General features: G+C 49.2%; 5 protein-coding genes across 5 annotated transcripts; 2 read left to right on the top strand and 3 right to left on the bottom strand.

Annotated features, from left to right (window-relative positions):
• Nucleotides 1-46: 46 nt before the first annotated feature.
• On the bottom strand, nt 47-3,974 carry TrAFT101_007617 (uncharacterized protein). The gene is made up of 5 exons (XM_024902650.2): nt 3,516-3,974; nt 2,737-3,459; nt 2,548-2,690; nt 1,945-2,491; nt 47-1,888 (listed from the first exon to the last, which is right to left on the bottom strand). Exons 1-5 carry the CDS (start codon nt 3,745-3,747, stop codon nt 261-263), a joined length of 3,273 nt encoding a protein of 1,090 aa, XP_024759281.1. The 5' UTR covers nt 3,748-3,974; the 3' UTR covers nt 47-260.
• Nucleotides 3,975-4,729: 755 nt separating this feature from the next.
• Nucleotides 4,730-5,874, bottom strand: PSF1 (DNA replication protein psf1). The gene is made up of 3 exons (XM_024901991.2): nt 5,727-5,874; nt 5,147-5,676; nt 4,730-5,091 (listed from the first exon to the last, which is right to left on the bottom strand). The coding sequence occupies exons 1-3, from the start codon at nt 5,751-5,753 to the stop codon at nt 4,998-5,000; spliced, it is 651 nt and encodes a 216-aa protein (XP_024759282.1). The 5' UTR covers nt 5,754-5,874; the 3' UTR covers nt 4,730-4,997.
• A 1,054-nt stretch (nt 5,875-6,928) lies between these two features.
• On the top strand, nt 6,929-8,635 carry TrAFT101_007615 (uncharacterized protein). The gene is made up of 4 exons (XM_024910681.2): nt 6,929-7,067; nt 7,133-7,202; nt 7,259-7,751; nt 7,985-8,635. The coding sequence occupies exons 1-4, from the start codon at nt 7,017-7,019 to the stop codon at nt 8,538-8,540; spliced, it is 1,170 nt and encodes a 389-aa protein (XP_024759283.1). The 5' UTR covers nt 6,929-7,016; the 3' UTR covers nt 8,541-8,635.
• A 217-nt stretch (nt 8,636-8,852) lies between these two features.
• TrAFT101_007614 (uncharacterized protein) lies at nt 8,853-10,348 on the top strand. Its single transcript, XM_024904140.2, has 2 exons — nt 8,853-9,193; nt 9,306-10,348. The coding sequence occupies exons 1-2, from the start codon at nt 8,933-8,935 to the stop codon at nt 10,155-10,157; spliced, it is 1,113 nt and encodes a 370-aa protein (XP_024759284.1). The 5' UTR covers nt 8,853-8,932; the 3' UTR covers nt 10,158-10,348.
• Nucleotides 10,349-10,547: 199 nt separating this feature from the next.
• Nucleotides 10,548-11,615, bottom strand: TrAFT101_007613 (uncharacterized protein; the record flags this gene model as incomplete). The annotated part of the gene is made up of 2 exons (XM_024900491.1): nt 10,548-10,636; nt 10,790-11,615. 2 exons carry the CDS (start codon nt 11,613-11,615, stop codon nt 10,548-10,550), a joined length of 915 nt encoding a protein of 304 aa, XP_024759285.1.
• Nucleotides 11,616-11,912: the final 297 nt, after the last annotated feature.

Raw genomic sequence — 11,912 nt, 5'->3', positions numbered from 1 at the left:
ACGCCGAATCATTCAAATCGGCTTACTAAAAAATTCAGGATCTAAGAGCCTCCTTCCATGTATTAGTCACAAAGCAGCCCACTATGAAGCCAAGAATTAGAATAAATAGGTAAATAATTGAAAATAAATACATTAGATCTCGCTATAAATTTCATTTACGCTAAATCAGAAAATCCAACAATGCAGCTTCATCTTCCTCTCCTCTCCCCCTCATTCTTTCTTTCAAATGCAACATTCAGTAGAAAGTACCGTTTCCCCAGTTATCCAGCTGTAGTCAAAATATACGACGTGATAGCACTCATGCGCTCGCTCGTCAACTTCAGCGAAATCTTGAGAAACTCTCTTGCAATTTCGGGTTCTTTCTGCTGAAGCTTCCTCCAGGACTCTAGATCCATCAGCCATACAGTGCAGTCTCTCTCGACTTGTGCTGTTGCCGTCCGACTCGTCTCGGAGAAGAAAGGCAGCTCGCCCAATGTAGTGCCCGCCACAATGCTTTCACAAAGCCAACCTTGAGGGAGGTCATACTCTGCTCTGATGATACCACGCTCGAGAAGGTAGAAGCCATCTGCAGGCTCGCCGCGTTTGAATAGGATCGTCCCAGCAGGGTACTCCTTACGCGTAAAGTAGGGTGTTGCTTGGAACCAAAAGTCTTCATTCTTGTCGCTTAGCCCCTGGAAAATCTGCAGCATGAGTCGCAGCGGTTCATTAAAACTCTGCCATCTAGACCGACGCTGAATTTCAACACTGTTGAGGGCGTCATGGGCCGCCTCTGCAAGATAGTTGCGGCGCGGAGAGTTGAACGGTGCATCGAAAGAGGCCAACGCTGTCGATGTTGTCGGGACATCTAAATTCTCTGTACTACTCTTCGCCGAGTTCAGCTCCTCTTGCCTGGCGTAGAGAGTCTTCAGCAACTCGTTTTCGCAGCTTTCCAGGGCTGAATTCAAATCAGGCAACATCATGACCTCGATGCTCCCGCTTCCCAGTCCCACAGCTCGCAGACTCCGACCTAGTTCGCTATCGGAATCTATGCCACTCAACATAAATTGCACGCCCTTTTTATTCAATATCCGGCTAATTGTGTTAAAGGCTTCGCCCGCAGAATAGTCAAGCCCACTAACATGCCACATATCTAGGATGAGGAACTTAATAGGCTTCTGTGCAAACGCATGCTCGTCTAGCAGTGCTCGAATCTTGGCTTCCACGCTGACGACTGTGCCGAAGAACAGATATCCTGTGAGTTTCATGATGTAGATTTGCCGTCCGACTTTTTGCAGGTAGTTGTCTTGCGATGGATTGCGTCTGACGGTAGAAGTAACGACGTCACCATCATAGGATCCACGAATAGCCGACACTCTCGATGTCTGGATTATGAGTGAGACAAATGCTAGCAATATCCCAACACCAATGCCCACCACAAAATCGTAGATACCCATGACAAGAACAATGACAATGACGGTGAGGTACTCTGCAGGCCTGAGCTTCTTTCGTGGCAGCCATACCGCCTCAAGCAGAAGCTCAAATCCAAGGTCAAAAATCAGCGTTCCAACCATCATGACAGGAATCCATCCAATGATGCTAGGCCCAATAACCATGACACCAAAGGTGAGAAGCGCAAGCATATAACCAGCAAGCCGCCTGTTACCTCCAGATCTGAGGAAAAAGACCGTGTTGGCATAAACCAAGTAATTTTGAATGCTGCCTATGCAACCTGAAAAAAAATTGGAATAACCATGAAGCTTTAACTCTTTATCCAAATCGGCATGGTCCTCTCCAGAGTTGAGCGCCAACGCAGGGACATTGATAGGGACGTGAAGAATGCCAAAGAAAGTCAAAGCGAACATGGCCGGGATCACTTCAACGATGGCTCCCCAGTGTACCAGTTGAAATTCTACTCAAATAATTAGCCATAGTAAGTGATGTGCTGGGCACCAGGAGAATACTCACGGTACAAGGTATAGAAGTACCACCAAGGTTCGTCTGGCGGAGGTCCCACGAAGATCCACCCGTGATCTCGGAGCGTGTTCGGGTCCAATACGTCAAGCGAAAAAACGAAGAGATAAAAGATGAGGGGAATAGCCAATATGAATAAGGGGAGGAAGTATTTGGATGCGCCTTTCATCTGACCATAGAAGAGGATAATAGCCAAAATCAGAGGGCATGTCCAAAGCGGTATAGTTTTGGTTTCAAAGAGCTTCTCCAATGTGTCGAGGTTATACTCCAGACTCCCTTCTAGTCGAGCTGAAACCTCGAAACCCGTAGCTATTAAGAACCACCCAACACCACCTATGCATCCTATCAGGATATGCCTGGGGATGAATCCAACCATGTAGCCAAATTTGAATTTCCCCATGAGGTAGAATACCAAGCCAGTCAGCATGGAGCTTAGAGCATAGGCGACAATTGTTGTGGCGATAACCGCATCAGGGTTGTCTTCACCAACAATGTCCAAAATCTTAGCCGCCATGTTGTGAAAGAAGGGGACAACTTCTATCTACATTAAGGTCAGATTGAAGGGTTAAAATAACTGCAAATACATCCTGCACGTACCAGTTCAGATCCCACCGCGCCTCTAAATATACTGCCTGTAGAGAAGACGAGTTGCGCCACAATTGTGCTGACATAGTATATAGAAATACCAGCAGATCCTAAGTGGGAGAAAAGAGGTGTTCCAAGCGGAAACAAGATCATACCTAGTCTGGTCAGCTGCGTTTTTGTGGCCGTACATGATAGGCTCACCATATGACAAGGCATCTAAGATGTTCAGTAGCAAACCGACTGCGACCGCTGGAAGACAAGAAACTGGATCGACAACAGCAGTCTCCCAAATAGCCTTTCCATTCCAGCTACGAGGGCTGGAGGCTATCTTTGCCATCCGAATGACATGGTGCTTCGCTTTCTGGCGCCGCTCAACAAGTCCGCGCAGCCATCTCGTCCGAGCCAGCGTCTTTTGCCCTTCGAGATCAACACTGGTACTGTCTCCCGATCCAGATGCTTGTCTACCAAGAAGAGGGGTACGTTCTGAATCTTCCGTTTCGGCTACTTCTGGACGATGCCGAGACTCGTCGATTGGCGAGGATTGGGCTTGCTCAGCGTCGATATTCTTGAATCGACCTTGCGGGATGCTGGTTTGCTCTGGCAACGACGATGGGGGAGACGATCTCTTAAGCAAATTAGCAAGCGCAGAAGGTCCCTCTTCCTCCCCAGCTCGTTGTACATCTTCTTGTTCTTCTGGCGACGGCGGTTCAGAGACTTCGAGGATAGTCCCCGAGGAACGCCGCATACTTCCCTCAATGGAGTCAGCATCACCAAATTCTGGCCCGAAGCCTTCTTGAGATGACGGTCTGTTTCTCTGGAGAAAACTCGGGCGACGCTGTGTCGAGCCATCGGACAGCAAATAGCTCGCTAGCTCAGCTGTATCTTCGCGGACACTCCTCGCAATCTGCGCGCTGTCGACCGGTGCTATTCTTCCTATTAGCGGCGCATGGCATTGGATGGAAGCGGCGCAGTGAAATTACCCAATTGATCTCGTACTGAGGCATGGATGAATGATCGGATAGGCTCCCTATAGCCTTGCGCAGATCCCACGGATGAGGATAATAGTTGATGTTGCGAATTCCCGGCTTCCAGCATCGAGCTCTCGGCGTGGTTAGCTGTATCCGCACGGTCGTGCTGCGATTGCTCCGTTTGCGAGGCCAGGCTGGGAGCTCTCTTCCGCCACGGCGAGAACCCTAACACTGAGGACGACATGCTTGGAGCTTCCAATGGTGGAGCTCTGCCGATGTGCAGATCGGCGATGCTTCAATAGCGATACAGCATGAGCAAATGGAGACGGGAATAAGTTCGGAAAGAGCACAAGCGAGACGGTGAATAAACAATCACGGCAAAGGCTCCAGCTATGCGCAGAGCAGGCGCAGGTACTCAAGGAGAATCAAAGGGCGGCGCCATGAAGGAGAGAAAAAGAGAAAAAGCCCATGCAGAGAGAAAGGGACGGCAGCATCTTGGAGAGAGATAACGGCTATCGAGAGGAACTTTGCTAAATCAAGAAATTTCCGGGGCGGTGGCGCCGAGGCCGGGCCCGTCCAAGCAAAAACGGACCTTCTCCAGATAGCAATCTTCAAATCACGAGTCCCAATGCTAAGGCTGCCAATTGCCCTTCCGGCATTGTGCTACATACCGCGAAAATGACGCCAGTAGAGCCATTTCTCCAGCACTACCATTGCATGTAAAGGATGGAAGCTCATGCTTTGCCAGTGAAGCTGCCGCTACTACCTACCAGATGCAACGCCCCGGCTGCAGCGCTTTCGATCCGGCTTAGCCCACCCAATGAGCTGGAGGAGGATGCCCACTTCTTGCAGGTCCTCTGCAGGTCTAGTTGCATTAGCCGTTGGAGTCAACAGTTCATGTTATAGATAAGTGATACCCGCTGTGTTGCACTGAACTAACGCAATTTCTCCGATGCTAGTCGCGAGTGCGCGATATCCTCTACCGGCAGCTCAGAGCCGTTCTCCTCAACAACGGTCGTCTTTATAAGCCCCTCACTCTGTATCCTAACTGTAATATGTATTTTCATACCTGAAGAGGCCTCCAATATCAGCATCTTGCATTGGCTTTTGCAGCCAGCTGTGCCGTGCATTTCACGCTCAAAAGTAGAAGTCCTCGGGGTGAAATCCAGATGCCTCCAGACTTGTGTGCCTCGAAATATTGCTACCAACTCGCTCAACACTTTTACAGCAAGCTAAAAACCTGAAATTATTCATTCATTATTCTCGTAATCTAGCAATTAATACCATCATGCTGTGGTTGCACTCTTCGATTTTCCCTCAGCCCAAAATGAAATCCCTAAAACCTTGTGTTGCGCCTGTCCTTTTTTTTTTTGATAGCTCGTAAACCCCATGATCCAAACTACATAACGAAGTTTTTAAGTTGCATCTTCACATCAATCGTTTATATCTTCTTTGCGGCGGTATAACCCATAACACGCTTGCAACTGAATCTGCTCAGCTAAGCTTCTGCAGATATCCTTGGGCAATAAGCCGCTCCACGTCTCCCTGTCGGACGTAGAACTGGCTGTTCTTTGTTAAAGTAATTGCCCTGTATCCTCTTCATGAGCATCATTCACCAATCACAAGTTCAAATTAGTACTCACCCGTATTCTGTCTGAATTTCTCCCGCATCTTTGAGAACACGAACGTCAATGAAGAGATCCCGCGGCGGCTCCAAGCTGCCAGTGAGGTCAATGTCCGTCCATTGGCCCTTGTATGCTGCCAGCAAATCGCCGTACTGCCGAACATAGTCCTCTTCTTGCGGACTAAGACTGCTAGTAGATCCATCGCCGCTCGTCAATCCCGTGCTGTTCCTGGATGAGCCATCTCGTACTTGCTGACCAGACAAGTCAACCACATCAGCACCGTTCCAGACGAGCTCTTCCAATTTGTCGGTGCGAGTTCTGTGGTATGCCAGTAAACATCGCTTGTTTCTGCGCATTGAGATGTGATTCACGAGCAACGTGTATGCAACCGCCTGGTCTTCTGACGGGTCGAAAGAGCCTTGGAAGGGCTCGAGAAGATCGTCGACATCCTTGTTGAGATCTCTGACCTCTCTGGTCACTGCTCGAACAAGTTCAGTCTGGTATGGAGGCAGATGGGCCAGATTCTGCGTTCTCTTGGCGTGTTGAACCTATGCGAATAGTGAGACGCGTTGCGGAAAAGTAGATGAACCAATCGTACCAGTTTGATGCCCGAATCTCCATACATTTTACGGCGGGCTCGGCTATACTAAGTACTTTCTTATCGAAATTGATAGATTCTTAGTGTTTTGAGACAGCCTCAGCCTATATCAAAGTTTCTTAGGTGCTGTACATGCGCCGTGGGAAAGATTGTTCACTGCCTTACCATGGTTAGGTACGAATTCAACTATGGGCTGGCGACTAGCAAGTCAAGTTCACGCTTGGACCCCACCATACCATCGCTGCTTGGGTGGTACTACTTACTGGCGGTACCTCAACGCAAGAGTTGGCACGCCTAGACTTCAACACACGGACTGAAACAAATCAAGGAGCGCTTTCATGGCTTGGTAGCTGACTTCGCTTGGGGTACCCATGACAAAGAATCACATGCATTAAGGAGACGCAGATTTTATTTTGATTTTTTTCTTTTAAAGATATTTGAAAAATGAGCTATTCTATTTGTATTTTGACATCTACGCAGAGTATGTGGATTCGCATCCAATCTTCCGCCTTACCTTTCATCATGATTTGACAGCAATGTTGCAATATTATTCAACAACTTCTTTTACGACTTATCGCCTATAGACATTGTCGAATCATTGGATGATGGTGAGAATCATTCGTGTTTGGAAGCTATACAGCACACTGGTTAGCAATGTTGCCAAATGCGTGACTATAAATTACAGCGAAGAGTATGAAGTAGAGTTCAGTGTTGCACAAGTGCTTGTTGTGTCGTCTTGCGGCGGGTCTTGAGGCCGCCTCCGAAACACGGACCAATGTTTTTCATCAGGATGTCCAGAGGGGAGGTGAGGTGTGAGGCGAAAGGAAATTTTCAAGTCTTACCTTGTATTCCAATGCTGAAGGCTTGGATTCGAGAATTAGTAGCCAAGTCATAAGCCTCTTATTGCAGATAGCAAAATATTTCCAGCATGAGGCATGCACCTCACATCTCTGGTCATCATCTATCAAGCTTGGTTCAGCTTCCCAAGGCAGCTGTGCTGGATAAATATTCAGTAGACTTTGAAAATTGGGAAAGGAAAAAAAATCGCCAGCAAGCTCATTTATTTTGGCGATAAAAAGCTACGTTATCGATATGGGATAATTATCGGCCCGGGGACCCACTGTTGCTCTCAGCTCGACGTAAGAGCTCCTGTAGCCTACAGTGCCGCCCGCCACCAGGTCGGCCTTGCATATGGAGTATCTGAAGCAAGCCTACCTCAATTACGCCCCAATCTCCTCTTCATAACCCCAAAGAACCTTTCCTAGTCACAGCTCTACGGGGTATTCCGAAATGCCGATTGCACCAATAATTACGTTCAAGGCCGGCCAGTGTGACGTCGACGTAAGGCACAACTGCAAACGAGCTACAGCTATCCCACTTCGCCGCTGACAATGCTACTGTTATAGACATCGTCGAAGCCATACAAGGTCACGCCCCAGCCCGAACCTGGCTATATCTATCTATACTCCGAAGATGGTCAGTACTACATGAAGCAGGCTTATTTATTGATAATATGCATTAACAAGTAATAGACCTGGTACATTTCTGCTGGCGTCGTCGGGACCAGCCCTTAGACGAGCCCGAACTCGACCTCGTCATGGTTCCCACAGACGGTAGCTTTCTCCCATACGAATACAAAACAACACCCCAACCAACAGCAAATACCAACGGCCGCATATTCGTCCTTAAATTTGCCTCTTCTTCTCAGCGCCACCTGTTCTGGCTGCAGTCCAAGCCTCAGGGACGAAATGGTGACGCAAGCCATTTCAGCCCTCGAGATCGCAAGATTGGCGATGTTGTTCACAGACTCCTACAGGGTGAAGAAGTCAATGTGACGCGGGAACTGTCGGCCATTCGAAACAATAACGACCAAGACGATGAAGATGAGACGATGGAAGACATCGAGGGTCACGGTCAAGATCATCATGGAGGAGGCAGCGGCGGGGCTGGTGCCGATGCGACGGGAGGCGACGTAAGAGAGGAGGGCGAGGAGTCCAGAGAAGGCGGTGCTGATGGCGCAAGAGCGTAGGTAAACCCCCTTTTTCTTCATGGCTGATTACGAATGGATTCGCGCATGGTTGGCTGGTTCAAATCACTGGTCTCTGGAGAGTCAAGAGCATGCTTTGGCACAAAATGAAAGCCAATTAGTGTACTGAGAAACATCCTTATACCTTTGAAAAGAGCTACGCCCAATTATATCAAGATTTTACTACGTGACTGCAACTACTCGGAGAGGACGAGGCTAATTTGCTTTCCAGAGCTTCGTCTTCATCCCCTGATGCCGCAGCTGCAGTAAGAAACTTTCTCGATTCACTCAGAGGCCAGTCTGGCCTCGCCGGCGCGCAGCAGCAGCAGCAACAGCAGCATCAAGCAGATATTTCTTATCCCTATCTAAATCACCTGCTACCAACATCCATCACAGTCCCAATCGTCGACACCCTATCAGCTGAGCATGTGGACTCTCTTCTCAGCTTCCTCCCGCCTGCTGTTATTGTGCTCGCCAGCGACACAGTTGAATTCGATGGCACATCAGACCCAACTGCTGACCAAATCAAGGCTGCCAACGATTCCCTATCGTTGGAGAAGAAGCAAGCTCTGTTAAAGAAAGTGCTTCGAAGCCCTCAGTTCCATCAAGCCTTGGGTACCTTGACAATGGCCCTCCGAGATGGTGGACTCCCCAGCATTGCCGATGCGCTCAATATCAAGGTTGAACAGGATGGATATCTACAACCTGGAATGCCCATGGGCGGCAATTATGCTGTAAAGGCGTTTATTGATGGTGTAAAGAAGACGGTGAAAGATAGTAAGCAGTAGACTGCAAGTAGTGTATGCTATGTCTCATGCATGCCACGCGGAGGCCATTCGTATATTCTAGATAGAGAAAAATTAAATAATACCCCAATATCACGACCTTTTTTTTTTTTCCCTCTATTCTGCCCCCCAGTTTTCAAACTGTTAAAGAGTGCCATGTAAAAGCACAGGTCAAGCAAGTATCATGGCCATCGAGCTGCTATGCAGGTACTGCTGCTGGCGGTGGGGCCGATGATGGGCTGCAGGACGCTAAGCCTTTGACAACCGCCCGGTGGGCATCCGTTATATCTTCAATCTATTTGCCTTGTACCTACTCCCTCGCAATTGTCCGTCATGACTTGTTAGGCATTCTGCGCTTCTCGCCTTTCTCCACTCCCCAGCATAGAATAGACGCGATGGACGTGCCATTCCCAACCGATGTTCAGGAATTCGACAGCGATGACCGAATATCCTTCTCCAAGCTCGACAACAAGTTTATTGCCGTCCACGACGACGGCACCGAGTTTGAATTCGATCCCGAGCTGAAGAAATGGACCCCCATAGAAGAGGAGCCATTGGACGACGATATAGACGAGCTTAGAGAATACAGCAGAACTCCTGCAGACGATGCTGCTTCGGACAAGAAGCGGAAGGCCGACTCACAGAATGGCGACGCAGTAAGTTTGAGCTGTCAAACACGAATCACCAGAGCTCGCTCTCTCGCGGTGCCCGGACTCAGCACTGATGAAACCTTTACTACTATGGAACGCTGATTTATGCATATCCTAGGACAATGGAACCCCTAAACCAGCGCGTCCGAATAAAAAGATGAAACCTCCCCCGAAACCCAAGCAGAACACCGCTGTATACGTGACCGGCCTCCCTACAAACGCCACAATCGATGAAATCCACGACCTCTTCTCCCGCAGAGCTGGCGTCATCGCCGAGGAAATTGACAGCGGCGCGCCACGAATCAAGATGTACACCGACTCCGAGGGTAACTTCAAGGGCGATGCGCTCATCGTCTTCTTCAAGCCCCAAAGTGTGGACATGGCTGTCATGCTGCTGGACGACACCGTCTTCAGGTACCTACCCGGTGGAACGACGGAAGGCCGGATACGAGTTCAGGCGGCAGATTCGAGCTACAAGAAGACACAGTACGAGCCGGCAGGCGGAAGCGGCGAGGCGAGCAATGGGGGTGGGCAGACGAGGCCGAGGAATGAGAGGGATCGGCAGAAAATTATCAAGAAGACGCAAAAGCTAGCTGCCAAGCTTGCGGATTGGGATGACGACGAACCATACCCGGCATTGGCTCCGTCCAATTCTAAGAGAGATAAGACGGTCATATTGAAGCACATGTTTACTCTTCAGGAGCTGGAAGAAGATCCAGCCGCCCTATTGGAAATCAAGGAAGACATCCGAGACGAATGCTCCAAGCTCGGCCCAGTAACCAGCGTAGTGCTCTACGATTTGGAGCCCGATGGAGTGGTATCCGTCAAGTTCAAGAACGTCGAGTCCGCAGCTGCCTGTATCAAGCTCATGAACGGGAGGAGCTTTGGCGGCAGCACGGTGCATGCATCACTAGCAACGGGTGAGAAGTTTAAGAAATCCAAAGAGGAAGCAGGCGAAGATTCAGATTAGAAGGGAAGGGAAGGGAAGTGGGAAGCATGGAAGAAAGGTGTAGCATTGGCTCTTGTTTGTCCTATCATCGCTTAAATCATTGGCTTCTTTTGCAAATTGTAAGTTTTTTTTTCTTCTTTTTTTTTTTCCTATTTGGCTACTTATGAGGTAGTGTTGATAAGATACCCATAAATCTGCTTTTTACCATCGATAATGCTGGTGGTTTTGTCTCCATAAGCTATGCCGCAATTCGACCTATTGTGAACAACAACCCATGTTGTACCTATATGCCGGGGACAAGGATAAAGACACCCCATTCGCTGCAAAATAACGTAAATTGAACAATGAAAAAAAAAAAAAGTCGGTTCAGGAGAGAGTTTGGTTACAGAAGGAAGAGACGTAGCCGGTAGTTCATTTCGGGCTCATTTCGACAACCTCTGCAAGGGTGTACCATATCGCAGCATTAATAATCTTGCAGACGATGTCAAGCTCCATCTCATCTATGAATGATGTTCTTGTAAGCAACAGTACTCCACATAAACAAGGCGAAATAAGAAGAGCGGAAGCAAAAACAAAATTAAAAAAAGAAAGATGATAAGCATCGTCATTCTGACAGCAAAACCTTAAAAGGGGCAGTTTCGTTAAAATCTTACCTCTTGGGGCATAAATCATGACAAACTCTTGAGTGACGGGCATCTGAATGTACCTGCCCTTCCACGCCAGGGGATGTCTCTGTCCCCAGCCCTTTTGCAGTATCTCTTTGATGTCATCCGGGTGGAGACTCATGTGCATCGAGTGGTCCGAGTCGTGGACGTGGCAAATCTCGCCCTGGCAGTTGGTCTGCAGAGGATGCCTGGCGAACAGGGCCAGGCCGTGCTTTTCCAGACATGAACGCTCGGTGCCAAACTTGCTGGGGCTCTGCGCGCTCAGCCTTTCCATGGCCCGGCGGAGGGCAAGATAGCATCGCCGTGAGCCATGTTGGTCGAGCTGTCGTTGAGGTGCGATGCCGGCAACTACAGGGCGAGGTCCGGCGCGATATGGGAGCACTTGGGCACTCAGAACTCCTGCTTTAGGAAGGCGGTTCGGATCTGGTCGGGGGGCTGTGAAAGGGTCGCGGAGAGAGAGCATGCGGAGGCAGGTAATTCGGATATAGCCTTGGACAGTGGACGGCGTGCCTCCCGGCCCAAGCTTCAAAAAGTTATTATAGTCATTGTGGATTAGAAGTGCGAGAGGGATAAGGCTGACGACTGCCTCGGCCAGATATGAATCCAAGAAGTGAATTGCGAGTACAATCCCGAACGCAAGGACACATATAGAAGAGCCGTCTAGCGTAACGGAGATGGGCGTCTGCCGGACAATGCAGGATGCTTTCAACAGCTCCAGCTCGGAGGCTTCTGAGGCTTCTGAGGGCTCCTTGTTAAGCTCGGGCACCAGAGACAAGGACGTAATCGTCTCAGTGGGAGCAATTGACACTGACATGACAACAGGACAGCGATGAGGGGGAGGTATAGGTATATTCGATAGACGGATGTTCAACCACGGGAACCCATCAGTTCAAGCACCAATACAAGCCAAGCCAGCCAGTAGTTATACTATACAGAACTGGAGCGAGGCGAAGGGTTTAAGCCATGTGAGGAGTCGCAGACAAGTTATATGGCCCACGAGGAGCTGAAAAGCAGGGTCTGAGGTCAGGGGGATGTCCGGCGGTCGGCGGCAGAAGCCAAAGCAATGCAGTGGCTGATGATGGTCGATTTGAATTCAATGGGTCTCAGGGCG

Source organism: Trichoderma asperellum, chromosome 4 (assembly GCF_020647865.1).
Source record: "Trichoderma asperellum chromosome 4, complete sequence".
Lineage (NCBI taxonomy): Eukaryota > Fungi > Ascomycota > Sordariomycetes > Hypocreales > Hypocreaceae > Trichoderma > Trichoderma asperellum.
The sequence above is the reverse complement of the archived record's forward strand: the minus strand, read 5'-3'. Positions and strand labels throughout refer to the sequence as shown.